Raw genomic sequence first — 14,356 nt, forward strand, 5'->3', positions numbered from 1 at the left:
CCGGTGGAAAACAAGGGTGACTATGAGGATGAAGCATTCATAACCTGATGCACATGATCAGGTTTGCCATACTTTTGCCAACACCATGGTTCAGTATGACCTTGGGAACCACAATGAGTACATGTGATCACCACGTGTGTGAGAACCAGGTCCACTACTACCGCCTCCAAGAGAACTACCACCACGAAATCCATCACCACAAGAACGACCTCCACGAGAACCCCGGGGACCAGAATAAGAACCTTGTGAACCAGAAGAGCCATAAAACGCTCCGTGAGTAGACCCTCGATCACTTCTACTAGAGACTAAAGTAGAAGAAGTCAATGTAGAGGACCCAGATGGGGGTTGGGATTGGCCCAAAGAAAAACGTAACAGCCGATAATAGGCATTAGCAGCAGATGGTAAAGTCTCAGTGGCAAGAATTTGATTCTTGAACCCCCTCAATTCAGGATCTAAGCCGGAAAGTAAGAAATCCATCATAAATTCCTCCCAATGTTGCTTCTATTTATTCACATTAGTAGTGAAGGGTTGATGCTACAATAACTGATCCTACAAGGTTTTGAGACTACTATAATACTCGGGAAGTGACCGACCAGATTGGCGCATAGCAAAAATCTGCTCATATAACTCATAGACCCCGAGAGACATTACTTTGATTCAAAAAAGATTCAGCTAGGGAGTCCTAAATTTCCTTAGAGGTATCACAAAATTCCATGGTAGTAGCAATATGTGGTTCTAGACAATGCCAAATCCAACCCATAACATAAGAATCCTCACTCATAGCCTTTATCATCCCCAGTAGGTGTAAAGTTCAGTAAGAAATTGTGACTTCTTGCCACGTAAGAAAATCTTAACTACATGAGCCCAAGCCAGATAATTTAAACATTTAATTTCTTAATGGTAATTGATTTGGGTATTTCATCATCCTTAATTACAGAGGATTGAGAAGCAACTCTTGGTTCAACCATAATACCAGAGGAAGATGGAAGAGCAACCGAAAATTTCAGCAGAGCATAAAGAAGCAACCTACACAGCAACAAGAATAGCCCAACAACAATCAAGCAAAAAAACTCCAACAGTAGAACATCAACACACAACCAAACACCAACCCAACAACAAGAATCGCCCAATAATAGATTTCCAAGTTACAGAATCAATCTAGAGAGAAGAATTCCTATCTGTTGAATAGGGAAATGCTGAAATCGACACAAAAAACTCTAAAAATGCACCACCAAATCACAAAACAACAATCAAGGATGATGAAGCAACAATTTTCGGCTCCAATAGAAGGTAATCCAATAGGTAGAAATCGCAGATAACTTGCAAAATCATAGAACAAAAAATTGACACCAAACAATTTGAAAATCATTCAAAACTACAAAACTTACATCAGATGATTCTAAAAAATTTTGGAAAAATCAGCATTAACCTCAGGGAAGAGAGGCAACCCAATAGGTAGCAACTCGTCCATACGGACTATGATATCATGCTGACGTCATCATTCGAAAAATGACGTTAGCACGTTTTTGCCTCAGAAGAAATTCGAGAGTTTGACAACTAGTAGACAAAGATGGATTGCTGCTCTGATGCCAAGTTGGAATGTATAATGAAGCAATTTAGGGTTAGGGTTTAGGAGGAAGAAGAAGAGATAAGAGAAAACAGGGAGAATTTTATATATATATATGGAAATCAATCTATTCATTACATCAGCCAAAAAATATATACAAACCCTAACCTAGTGATATGACCATTGTACCCTCAACTTAAGTAAATATTAATTAAAGAACTATAAAATAGAAAATAAGAATTATTCTAATAGTATCCATGAAAATAATGACTATTTCTTCATTTTTACATTACATTTTTATTTTATTTTACTCTTTCAAGAGGAAATAAAAGTGAATAAAAAATTGAGTTATTTACACTAAGACTCCCTCAACTATTATCGAATATCACTTTATCCCAATTATCTATGAATGCGTACATTTTGACCCCCCTCAACTATAAAAAAAAATGTACAAATACACCAATTTGGAGGTGGTCTTGAGAGGGTGAAGCGGATACCTTTTTATAGTTTGAGGGGGTCAAAATGTATTGGTTATGGATGAGGGGGGTGAAGTGACATTCACTAATAGTTAAGGAAGTGTTGGTGTAACTAACCCAAAAAAAATTCTATTATCAAATCTTGGAAGCTCCATTCATAAACAAATAAGAATTATGGAGCATTAGAATTTCTAAAATTTAAAACGCCTAAAGTATGAAGGATTAATAGGCAACAAACCACATTATTTTTATTTTTTTCATTATATCCCAATTCATTTCTTTAACCTTGCAATGTGTGTTTCTTGTCTTAATAACCTTGAGGTTATGGGTTTGAGTCTTGGGACAATCACTTTGTGCACCATGTCAAATGTGTACCCAATATTTCTCTCCCAAGCACACATTAATGTGTACTATTTGTGTATTGTTTTTTTTAAATATTTTTTTCTCTCTCTAAATGGAAACTTTTGTAATGGACTGGGTATGTTCACACTTTTTCTTTTTAACTATTTTTTTTAATGGATTAAATCATAATTACCTTTGTTGGGGGTCAAATAACTTTGGTATTTATGCTTCTAATTTTTCGTTCTTATATTGATTGAACCCCAAGCGATTTGCTTCATTATTCCATTCCTTTGGTTAGCTAAAAAAGTTAACTTTTTGTCACACAAAACTTAAGCACCACTTCGATTAAGGAATTGTGTACAACAATAATTTTACAATATCTCTTACACTTCAAAATTCTTGGTGCAAGTATTCTATTGACTCTTTCAATAATTACAAGGTGAAGTTGTGTTTCAAGTGCATTTGTTCTAGGAATATGATTATTAAGTAGTTGATTAAACCCCAAGGGGTTGGCCTAGTGGGTGCAGCTTGGGGTCTGGGGGTGTAGTCCCTCCAGGTCTTAAGTTCAACTCCTACTAGATGCTATCAACTCCTTGGGGCCCGGCCTGCGGGTTTTTCGCGAGATTTGCCTGATTTATGTGGAGGGGCTGCTTTGCAGGAGTCTCAGGATTAGTCGAGGTGCGCGTAAGTTGGTCTAGACATCCGGTTATAAAAAAAGAAAAGAAAAGATAGTTGATTATTAATGACTATTATTTACAATCATCAAGAGCGCTTGGTTTGGGAAATTAAATCTAGGGTATCATTGAATTTTATTTCCTTCTTAATACAAATCTTTTGTGGGGTGTGTTCTCATATTTGAATTTGGAAAATCTCTCCAATTACAATGTCCAATTGAGATTTAAAATCTTATTATGGAACATGTCATTTACAAATCATATTTACAAAAATATGATGAAACTTGGAAGTGAGGGAAGATAAGGTCAAAAACTAGCAAGACCGACACCATTGCCTCCAGATGCCATCAACACTATTACTGGAAAATTAAGTTACATGCACTCTTCTAAATTTGCAAAATATCCGTGTCGGACACTTGATACTCGGGTAAGGGTTTGGAATATGTGTTTGGCAAATTTAGTTGGACATGCATATCTAGCAATTGAGTTACTATGTAACTATGCATAAAATGCTCTATGTTAGTTTGTAAATGTCATTTTTTCTAAGAAATATGGGAAAAATATTCAGATATATGAATATCTAAATTGTGTCATAGTATTCTTGGATATGAAAAATATACGAATTTGATACATAGACACATATCTGCACCCAGCATATGTTTCTGAGTCCATGTAACTTAGCCAACAATGCATCAAGGTCCCAACAACCACAATGTGGAATGTATTACTGTTATTTAAGTGCTACAATGTACTATCTCTGGGTATTTAATTGTGTAGATGTCACCTTTGGTTTCCCAAGATTTTCTGTAATTTTTACCATCTATTTTGAGTTTCATTAAAATCAAGATCGGAATTTGTATTTTGATATCCATTTATTTTTTGTTGGCATATAGGTATCCTAATCCATCAGCGTTTTCATATGAAAAGCGCTTCTTTTGCCCCTTTGAATATGCTCTCCAGCCTCCATCATGGTATAAAGAAGAGCATGTAGCTGTAAACAAGCCAGAGTTACCTTGTGGGGTGTCTGAACTGAAGCAGTATGATGGACCTCAGTGTTTCGTTATCCCCGGAAACCATGGTCTGTCTTGGTTCCTGGTCTTGACTTCTCTAATTATTGTTTCTGCGATGAGTAAAAAGTTGTTATTGTACTACGATATGCATTTTTCTACCAGTGTAAAATCCCCTGAACCACTGTCACTGGTTTGTTTAGAATTTGGTTCCTTATGGTATATAATTTTTTTTATGATTTTACAGATTGGTTTGATGGCCTTCAAACCTTTATAAGGTACATTTGTCATAAGAGCTGGTTGGGTGGATGGCTTATGCCTCAGAAGAAAAGCTACTTTGCTTTGCAACTACCTAAAGGGTGGTGGGTCTTTGGTCTTGACCTCGCCCTCCATTGTGATATTGATGTATACCAATTCAAATTCTTTTCAGAATTAATAAATGACAAGGTATCGTCTCTTGACCCTAATGGTTGTACAGTTTGTCATATGTTGCAGTTTGATGTCAGGAGTGCTGTAGATATTCAGAATAGAGAACATTGGTGATGCATTTACGTGTTTTGTCATGTAATATGTTGCAAAGCATACTTGTTTCTTTGGATAATAATGTGTCTTATCTATAGTCAGTGTTTGTAAATCATGCAATTATCATCATGATTCAAGTATTGTATTTTGATGTTTTGCTAATAAAAATTAAGAAAAAGGGTTAATTACACTAATACTCTCTCAACTATTAGTGAATATCAACTTACTCCCCTCATTTATGGGCCCGTATATTTTGACTCCTTCCGCTATAAAAATGTATCAGTTTCAACCCCCTCTAGAGCACCTCCAAAAGGGGTGTGTTTGTACATTTACGTAGTTCGTTTTTTTTTTTTTTTTTTTTTTTTGGGGGGGGGGGGGGTTCTTGTAATTAAGCCATTGTTTGAAGTTCAGTTTGGGCTAGAGGCTTATTGATCCCATGCTATTGCCTTCAACTCATTGACCATTATAATTGCTCGTGCCATACCCACCAGGGAAAAAAAGAAAAGAGGAAGATTAGTTAGTGCGATCAATTAGGATAATATTTTACCATTTTCTATTTGTTGAGAAATGGTTTTCTTTGAGAAGCTTGGTTTTGATGTACTATTTCCCTTGAATGTTCTGAAATGTTTGCTACTATGAAAGTTTTAGTTCTTTGTTGGATCTTTTACGTTATTTATTGGATATTTTGCGTTATTTATTGACAATAATGTTTGTGAATATGCAAAATTCATGAAACTAGACTAACACAACTGGACAAAGTTTGTTTGATATAACTCTCGGAATAATCTGTCTGTGTGAAGGCCATTTGGCTATATTTAGGAATAATATTGATTTGAATCATTTACCATCATGTGTAATTTAAGAGAATACAAAACTTACGTGTGGACGGAGTGTTGCGCAACTAAGAAACAACATGTAGATAAGATGAGCGTGGCTAAGATAAGGATGCTAAGGGGATGTGTGGCAAAACTAGATAAGACAGAATTAGAAATGAGTGAATTTAGGAATGGGAAGTAGCAGCACCGATAGAAAATAAGTTGAGAGAGAATCGATTGAGATGGTTTGGTCATATTCAATGGAGACCAATAGAGGCAGTAGTAAAGAGATGCGATGCAGTGACGGTAGATGGAAGCATTAGGGGACCGGGTAGGCCTAGATTAACGTTGGTTAGCGTTGTAAATAGAGATATGAATTTACTTAATTTGACTAACGAAATGGCCTTTGATAGAGCCGCTTGGAGAAGAAGGGTACATGTATCTGATCCCATTTGATCCATTTGATGGGACTTAAGTCTCAGTAAAGGTGGTGCAGAAACAACTGGTTCCACCATAGGAGCAACAGGGAATCTCTTCACACCAAGGCTTCCCTTAAAGGGAGGACTATGACTTAGAAAATATGAGGAAGAAGAACTCCGAAAATATGAGGAAGAAGGAATATATTTGTGTTATATTCAAAACTTCTTATCTTACAAGACCAAATGACACTCCTTATATAGGAGATATTACAAACATCATTATAACCCATTATATGCCACTTACATATTATATATTACCACTATCTACCACTATCATATTATATACATGCCACTATCTACCACCAACACCACTATCATATTCTATACATGCCACTATCCTTCACCAACACCACTATCATATTATATACATTATCACAAATTTCCAGCACTCCCCCTCAAGCTGGTTTGAAGATATCTTCCATAGCCAGCTTGCTAGTCAGCTTATCAAATTGCTTCTTGTGTAGTCCCTTTGTTAGCACATCAGCTAATTGTTCACCTGTTGGAAGGTAGGTCATACAGATTATGCCAGCATTGATTTTCTCCTTGATGAAATGTTTATCCACTTCTATATGTTTTGTGCGATCATGTAGAACTGGATTATGAGCTATAGATATAGCTGCTTTGTTGTCACAATAGACCTTCATAGGTGTCGGGTGAGAAAGCTTTAATTCTTCAAGAATTCTTTTAATCCACATTGCTTCACAGATTCCATGGGCAACAGCTCTGAACTCTGCTTCTGCACTACTTCTAGCTACCACATTCTGTTTTTTACTCCGCCATGTAACTAGGTTCCCACCTACAAAGGAGCAGTATCCGGATGTTGATCTCCTGTCTGTAACACTTCCTGCCCAGTCTGCATCTGTGTATACTTCAACTTGAAGATGCCCATGTTTCTTGAACAGTAAGCCTCTCCCTGGAGTTCCTTTCAAATATCTTAAGATCTTATAAACGGCCTCAAAGTGCTCTGCCCCTGGTGAGTGCATGAACTGACTTACCATGCTGACTGCAAAGGCAATATCAGGCCGCGTATGAGACAAGTAAATCAATTTCCCTACAAGTCGCTGATATTGTTCCCTCTCTTTGACTTCTTCAGCCTTAGCAGCTTGTAACTTCAAGTTAGGCTCGATCGGAGTCTCCACCATCTTACAACCAAGCATACCTGTTTCTCCAAGGAGATCAAGAACATATTTTCTCTGATTAACGAATATACCTTCCTTGGATCTTGCAAATTCCATTCCGAGGAAATACTTGAGGGCTCCCAGATCCTTAATGTGAAATTCTTTTGCGAGTTTCTCTTTGAGGGCTGCTAACTCTGCTTCATCATTACCAGTTAAAATGATGTCATCAACATAAACAATCAAAATTGCAATTTTACTGTTTTTTGAATGTTTATAAAATATTGTGTGATCTGCTTGACTCTGCGAGAAGCCACAACTGATAACTGCCTTCCCAAAGCGTTCAAACCACGCTCTTGGTGATTGTTTGAGTCCGTATAATGACTTGTTCAATCTGCATACTCTGTCGCTTCCAAGTCTCTGTTCAAATCCCGGCGGTAGGCTCATGAACACCTCCTCTTCAAGATCACCATTGAGAAATGCATTTTTAATGTCAAGTTGATGTAGAGGCCAATCTGAATTTACTGCAAGAGATAACAGTACTCTGATGGAATTTATTTTAGCAACAGGAGCAAACGTCTCCTGATAGTCGATCCCATAAGTTTGAGTGAAGCCTTTAGCCACCAGTCTCGCCTTGTATCTCTCAACGCTTCCATCTGCGTTACATTTTATCGTAAACACCCATTTACACCCAACTGTTTTCTTGTCTTTGGGTAGATCAACTATCTCCCAAGTACCACTTCTCCTTAAAGCATTCATCTCCTCCATGACTGCTAATTTCCAATTCGGATCATCCAATGCTTCCTGTATATTCCTTGGAACAAATAAGTGTGAAATCCTAGATGTGAAAGCTCTATGGTTTTTAGACAGTCTTTGATAGGAGAGGTAATTTGCAATAGGATGTTTAATGCAATTTCGGACACCTTTCCTAATTGCTATAGGAACATCAAGGTCGGAAATAGAAGGAATAGGATTACCTAAAATTTTGATGCCAGAACTCGGGTGGACATTCGGGTCATTAGGATGGACATTCGGGTCATTATTCCTCAGATGAAATCGCTTCCTAGTATAAACCTGAAGCTCAGGATTTAGATCATTTTGTAGTACTTCTCCCCCTAAACAAGAATCTTCTTGACTAGGCACCATAGAACTTGGTTCTCCTAAGTGATCACTATCAGACAGATGTGGTTTTTGGGTAGGATAAATGACATTGGGGAGCGGGATAGAAATATCCCAAAAACGGTCTTCTACTCCACTTGTCTCCCCCTGAAGAGAAGTGTTGGGGAAATAGGATTTTGTTTCCACAAATGACACATCCATACTCACATGAAATTTCTTGGTTTGAGGATCGAAACACTTATACCCCTTTTTGTTTGAGGAATAACCCAAAAAAACACATTTTATAGCACGGGGGTCAAGTTTTGAACGAAATTGACTGGGAACATGAACATAGGCAGTACATCCAAAAACTTTGGCGGGTAAATCAGAAAACAACCTCGTGTCAGGAAAAAAAGTTTTGAGACAATCAAAAGGTGTTTTGTATGTTAACACCTTTGTAGGCATCCTGTTTATCAAATAAGAGGCTGTTAAAATTGCTTCACCCCATAAATATTTAGGAACATGCATGTAAAACATTATAGCACGTGCTACTTCAAGTAGATGTTTATTTTTTCGTTCTGCAATGCCATTTTGTTGAGGGGTATCCCGACATGTAGATTGATGAAAAATCCCATTTTTTTTCAAAAACTCACCCAACTGCTCATTGAAATATTCTGTTCCATTATCAGAATGTAAAATACCAATTTTGGTTTGAAATTGGTTTTCAATCATATTGTAAAAATTTATGAATAAATTTTTCACGTCAGATTTTTTATTCATCAAATAAATCCAACATAAGCGGGTATGGTCATCAATAAATGTAACAAACCATTTTTTACCAGAAAGAGTAGTGATTTTAGAAGGGCCCCAAACATCACTATGAATCAAATAAAAAGGTTTGGAAGCCTGGTAAGGTTTCGGCAAATAAGTAGAGCGATGAAATTTTGCAAAAATGCAACTTTCACAATGAAAAGAAGAGCAATCAATCCCTTTAAATAATTCTGGAAATAAATGTTTCAGATAAAGAAAACTAGGATGTCCTAGCCTATAGTGCCATAGCATTATTTTTTCTTGAACAGAGATTGAACTAGTACTATTAAAGCTCTGAGCTTTTTTTTATTACTAGCAGGTACTTCATCAAAGTAGTAAAGACCTTCAAGCATCCTAGCACGCCCAATCATCATCCCCGAGTTCTGGTCCTGAAATTCACAATGGGATTCAAAAAATGTAACACGACAATTAGAATCCTTAGATAGTTTACTGACAGACAAAAGGTTACAGGCTAAGTTGGGGACGTGAAGAACAGCATTGAGATTAATTTTCTCAGTTAGTTTAATAAATCCTTTTCCTGCAATAGATGAAAAACTACCATCGGCTATTCTGATTTTGTCATGACCAGAACAAGGGAAATAGGTACTAAATAAATGGGAAAAACTAGTCATGTGATCGGAGGCACCGGAATCTATGATCCACGGAGAGAAGTTTAGGCAAGAGAAGGCTTTAGGATTTCTACCTGTTTGTGCCAACAAAACACTAGGAGTACCGGATGAGGAGTTGGATTTTATCAGCTTTAAGAGTTGATCAATCTGCTCTTTGTTGAAGGGACCTGAATCGGCTTCATTAGCGGTAGGAAAGCCACGATTTTTCTCTCCTTGTTTGCTGCTTTTCCAGTTGACAGGTTTGCCATGGATCTTCCAACACGTTTTGCGTGTATGGCGAGGCTTGTTGCAAAAATCACACCAGACCCGTGGCTTATCATCAAACCTGCGCTGGTAATTTGCAGCCTTGTTGGCCGCAGCATCGCTAATTAAAGCAGAAATTTCAATTGATTCACCAGTACCTTTTTTCTTAAGCATGACGCTCCTTCGGCTCTCTTCCCTTCTGACTTCGGCAAATACTTCGCCAATGGATGGGAGAGGAGGTCTGCCAATAATTCTTCCTCGCACTTCATCGAACTCAATGTTGAGGCCGGCAAGAAACTTGTAAATACGGCTGTCTTCCACAGTTTTCTTGTGGTGGTTGTAGTCGTCAACCGATTTCCATTCGTATGTGTTGAAGATGTCAAGATCCTGCCACAACCTTTTCAACGAATTGAAATATTTGGTGACGGAATCATCTCCTTGACGAATCTCTCCCAACTTCAAAGTTAATTCGAAAACTTGAGATTGATTTCCTAGGTCAGAATACATCTGACTAACATTATCCCACAATTCTTGTGCAGTAGTATAGCACATGTAATTAGAGCTTATATCCTCCTCCATGGAATTGACCAACCATGTCATAACCATGGAGTTTTCAGCGTCCCAACTGTCGAACAGCGGATCATTAACAGCAGGAGCCTTCTTGTCACCAGTGATGTAACCGATCTTTCCTTGCCCACGGATATACATCCGGATAGATTGTGACCAGCGGAGAAAATTATCACCATTTAGGCGGATGGTGGTGATTTGGACAGAGTGAGAGTTGGACGTTTTCACCGGAATGGCAGCGGCAGGGGTTGAAGTGGTTTCGGACGTGACTTCCGACATGGCTATGACGGTTTTAGGGCTGCTGTGTTTGTTGTTGCTCTGATACCAACTTAGAAAATATGAGGAAGAAGAACTCCGAAAATATGAGGAAGAAGGAATATATTTGTGTTATATTCAAAACTTCTTATCTTACAAGACCAAATGACACTCCTTATATAGGAGATATTACAAACATCATTATAACCCATTATATGCCACTTACATATTATATATTACCACTATCTACCACTATCATATTATATACATGCCACTATCTACCACCAACACCACTATCATATTCTATACATGCCACTATCCTTCACCAACACCACTATCATATTATATACATTATCACAAATTTCCAGCACTATGACATCGGAGAAGACAAGAAGTAAGGACTGGGACTCAAAGAAAGTGACATCCATGGACACAAACCACTTACGAGAAGGAGGGTGATGACACTTATATCCCTTTTGAGTAGGCTAGTATCCGAGGAAAACACACTTGAGAGAGCGAGAGTCCCACAAGTAGGAGAATGATTGTGGACAAAACAAACGCAGCCGAATATTTTAGGGGAATGGAAAACAAAGACTTTGAACCTAGGAGGACTTGAAGTGGAGTTTGTTTTTACAACACCTGGGTAGGTAGACGATTAATGTGATAGGCCACGGTGAGAACGGCCTCGCCCCTGTAAGACCAAGATACACATAGAAAAACACATGCAGTGAGCCATATCAAGAAGATGACGATTTTTGCGCTCCGCAACCCTGTTTTGTTAAGGGGTATTGGTGCAAGATGTCTGATGTATAATGCCATGAGTGAAAAAATAGCTCTCTAACCTCAAATCAATGTATTCATCCCCATTATCAGAATTTAAGATTTTGACAACTATTCCAAATTGAGTACAAATCATTTTATAAAAATTTTGAAACACAAAGAAAACCTCACTTTTTGCTTTCATGAGATACATCCGAGTAGTACGAGAAAAATCATCTATAAAGGTAACAAACCATCTATGGCCTTTTAAAGACACAACACGAGATGGATCCCATACATTAGAATGTATTAAAGAAAAATGAGCTAAACTTTTATTAAGTCTAGGAGCAATAGAAGCTTTGTGTTGTTTGCCAAGTTGACAAGACTCACAAAGAAATTGAGAAGCATTATTGTTTGTAAAAACAGACGGAAATAAATGGCTAAGAAATGAAAAGAAGGATGCCCAAGACATCGATACCATAACCATAAATCCTCCTTGGTGGTGGGGAATTTGATAGAATGATGAGCAAGCTTGTTTGTCTGATCCAAGAAATAGAGACCATTTTCTGCACTACCATTGCCAATTGTCCTCCTCGTGACAAGGTCTTGAAAAAGACAATGATTAGGAAAAAAAAAATGTCACTCTATAGTTCAAATCCTTAGTGATATGACTCAAGAATAAAAGCTTAACAGAAAAAGTTGGGAACGTGGAGCACTGAAGACAGAGTTAAGATAGGGGTGACATGAATTAAACTTTTCTCAGATATAGAAGAAACAGTACCATCTGCAATCCTAACTTTTTTTTGACCTGAAGAGGTCTTATATGCTGAGAAAAGGTCAAAAGACCCAGACATATGATTTGAGGCACTAGAATCAATAATCTATGACAAAGACTTATGGGAAAGAAAAGCACTAGGAGAATAAGCTAAGTTACTTGAACGGGCAAATGATAAGAAAGATGCACTGAGAGTAGTAGAAGACCAACGGTCCAGCAAATGATGCAGAACATCCTCGAGCTTAGGAGAAGTCATGCTAGATAAGCTATCAAAAGTCGGACTAACTCAAGCGGAAGTAGAATCAAGAGTGTCAACAACACTAGATTGATGGGCCTGTGGATTAGAGCCATGTTTTATAAATTGGCCTGATAGACTGCCACTAGTACTAGACCGGTCACCCTGACTCCCTGATGGAGCACTATGAAGCTTCCAACATGTCTCACGAGTATGCCACATCATGCGGCAGTAATCACAGACCATAGTATCATTCCCTAAAGGATGAGAAAAAGGTAGTGACAAACTAGCCTCATCTCGAGGAGCTGAAAGTAAGGCTGAATTGTCTCCAGTAGCCGGTGGTAACATAACAGAACGACGACTCTTCTCATTCTATACATATGCAAAGGCCTTCTGAAGAGATGGAAGAACATCCATGCCAAGGACATGACTCCGGACCGGATCAAACTCCACATTGAGGCCTTCTAGAAACTTGAAGACCCTCTCCTGTGCAAAAAACTTCCGGTAACCAATTGAGTCCACTATACAGACAGGCTTGTAATTCAGGAGATGATCTAGGCGTTTCCATCAATTAGTCAGAAAGGTGTAATACTAAAGAACTATTTGCTCCCCTTTTACTGAGCGCTCAATAGACCGGCACGGCTCAAAAGACCGAGAAAAATTTCCTTTTCGAGAATATGTAGCAGCGCCTGCTTCCTAAATATCCTGGGCAATATCCATGGATAAGTAGCCTTCACTAATCTTAGGAACCATGTAATGAATGAGACACCCTATGATTAAAGAGTTGGTAATCTCCCATTGTTCATAGCTGGGATCTGTAATACCTGGTAACATATCCCATCTTCTCTCTACTCTTAGGAAAAAGTGTCTGACACTGAGACCATGAAAGGTAATTCTGATCATTAAACAGAACGGTGGTGATTTTGAGGCTAGGGTTCAGGTTCTCAAATGTAGTAGTCATAGTTGGACTGGAGCTCTCCTCGTTAGATGGGTGAGAAGTAGTGGTAAATTCAGTAGTTAGGTTAGCCATAAGAACTCTACAATTTCAGCCCGAAAAATCTTGCACGAACAACAAGAATGGAAAGAGGAACGGAATGGGCTAGAACAAGCAAAATCACATACAGACTATTATGGGAGCATAACAATCAAATTAATGGGTCATTTATGGACCCAAAAAATAAATCAAACATGGGAAATCAAACCTCTAATCAAAACAAGGGTAGAAAAGAAACTTGGGGCAACAAAAGATGGGCAGCCCTCAAACTGTCATGACTCAAACCCGCCCCTGTAGGTTTTGCGTTGTAACCGGCCAGCAATCCAAGATTACCAAAGGCCTTCCTATACAATCAAAAATAATTGGGGCTAGCGAAAGCAATATACAAAAATACCAATGGTTTAATGAGCTATGCATCTATATGAACAAACATGTACACATATAAACGTTAATTTACCCATATAACGATACATAACTTATAACATAATATATTATATAAAACATATGCGCGTGTAGAAAGTGTACATCAAGATCAAAAGCTTGACAACGGCCTTCCAGGCCTAGCCCTAACTCTGAGGCAATCAAAATAACTTGGTAGGCTTCAAAACGGTGATTCGGCTAAAAACTCCTTCTAGACTTGATCTCCAGGATGCTCACCTATACATTTATATACATAAACAGTGAGTTAAAGCCCAGTGAATAACATTAAAGTAAAGGGATTAGTGAACGAATTCCAAATATAACATATCCGTAAAACAAATTATGACACAATCATTTATATCTGTCTCATATCAGAAATATCCGTAAAACAAATCATGATACAATCATTCATATCAGTCTCATATTATAACATAACATAATGATACATCTCACAGAAGAAATCACATGTCGTCTTCCGACTAGAGCAATCGGTTCCGGAGACTGATAAAACACATATCACTACAATGAAGTGGCTAACAAGATCTCGTATCACATATGTGTCATGGACCACATT

The 14,356-nt window shown here is 37.9% G+C and overlaps 1 protein-coding gene across 13 annotated transcripts in view; it reads left to right on the forward strand.

The window, feature by feature from the left end:
- The window catches only part of LOC114298511 (uncharacterized), a 50,462-nt gene that overhangs the window by 9,715 nt on the left and 26,391 nt on the right, over positions 1-14,356 (forward strand). For all 13 annotated transcript variants that reach the window (XR_014332379.1, XR_003642040.2, XR_014332376.1 and 10 more), the window contains 2 exons: positions 3,953-4,137; positions 4,314-4,513. Coding sequence is in view for 3 of the 13 variants with exons in the window: in XM_028243133.2 (XP_028098934.2) it covers positions 3,953-4,137; positions 4,314-4,513 (385 nt within the window). In the remaining 10 variants the exon portion in view is untranslated. The remainder of the gene's footprint in view (positions 1-3,952; positions 4,138-4,313; positions 4,514-14,356) is intronic.

Source organism: Camellia sinensis, chromosome 6, assembly GCF_055761805.1.
Source record: "Camellia sinensis isolate YWXY chromosome 6, ASM5576180v1, whole genome shotgun sequence".
NCBI classification, from domain to species: Eukaryota; Viridiplantae; Streptophyta; class Magnoliopsida; order Ericales; family Theaceae; genus Camellia; species Camellia sinensis.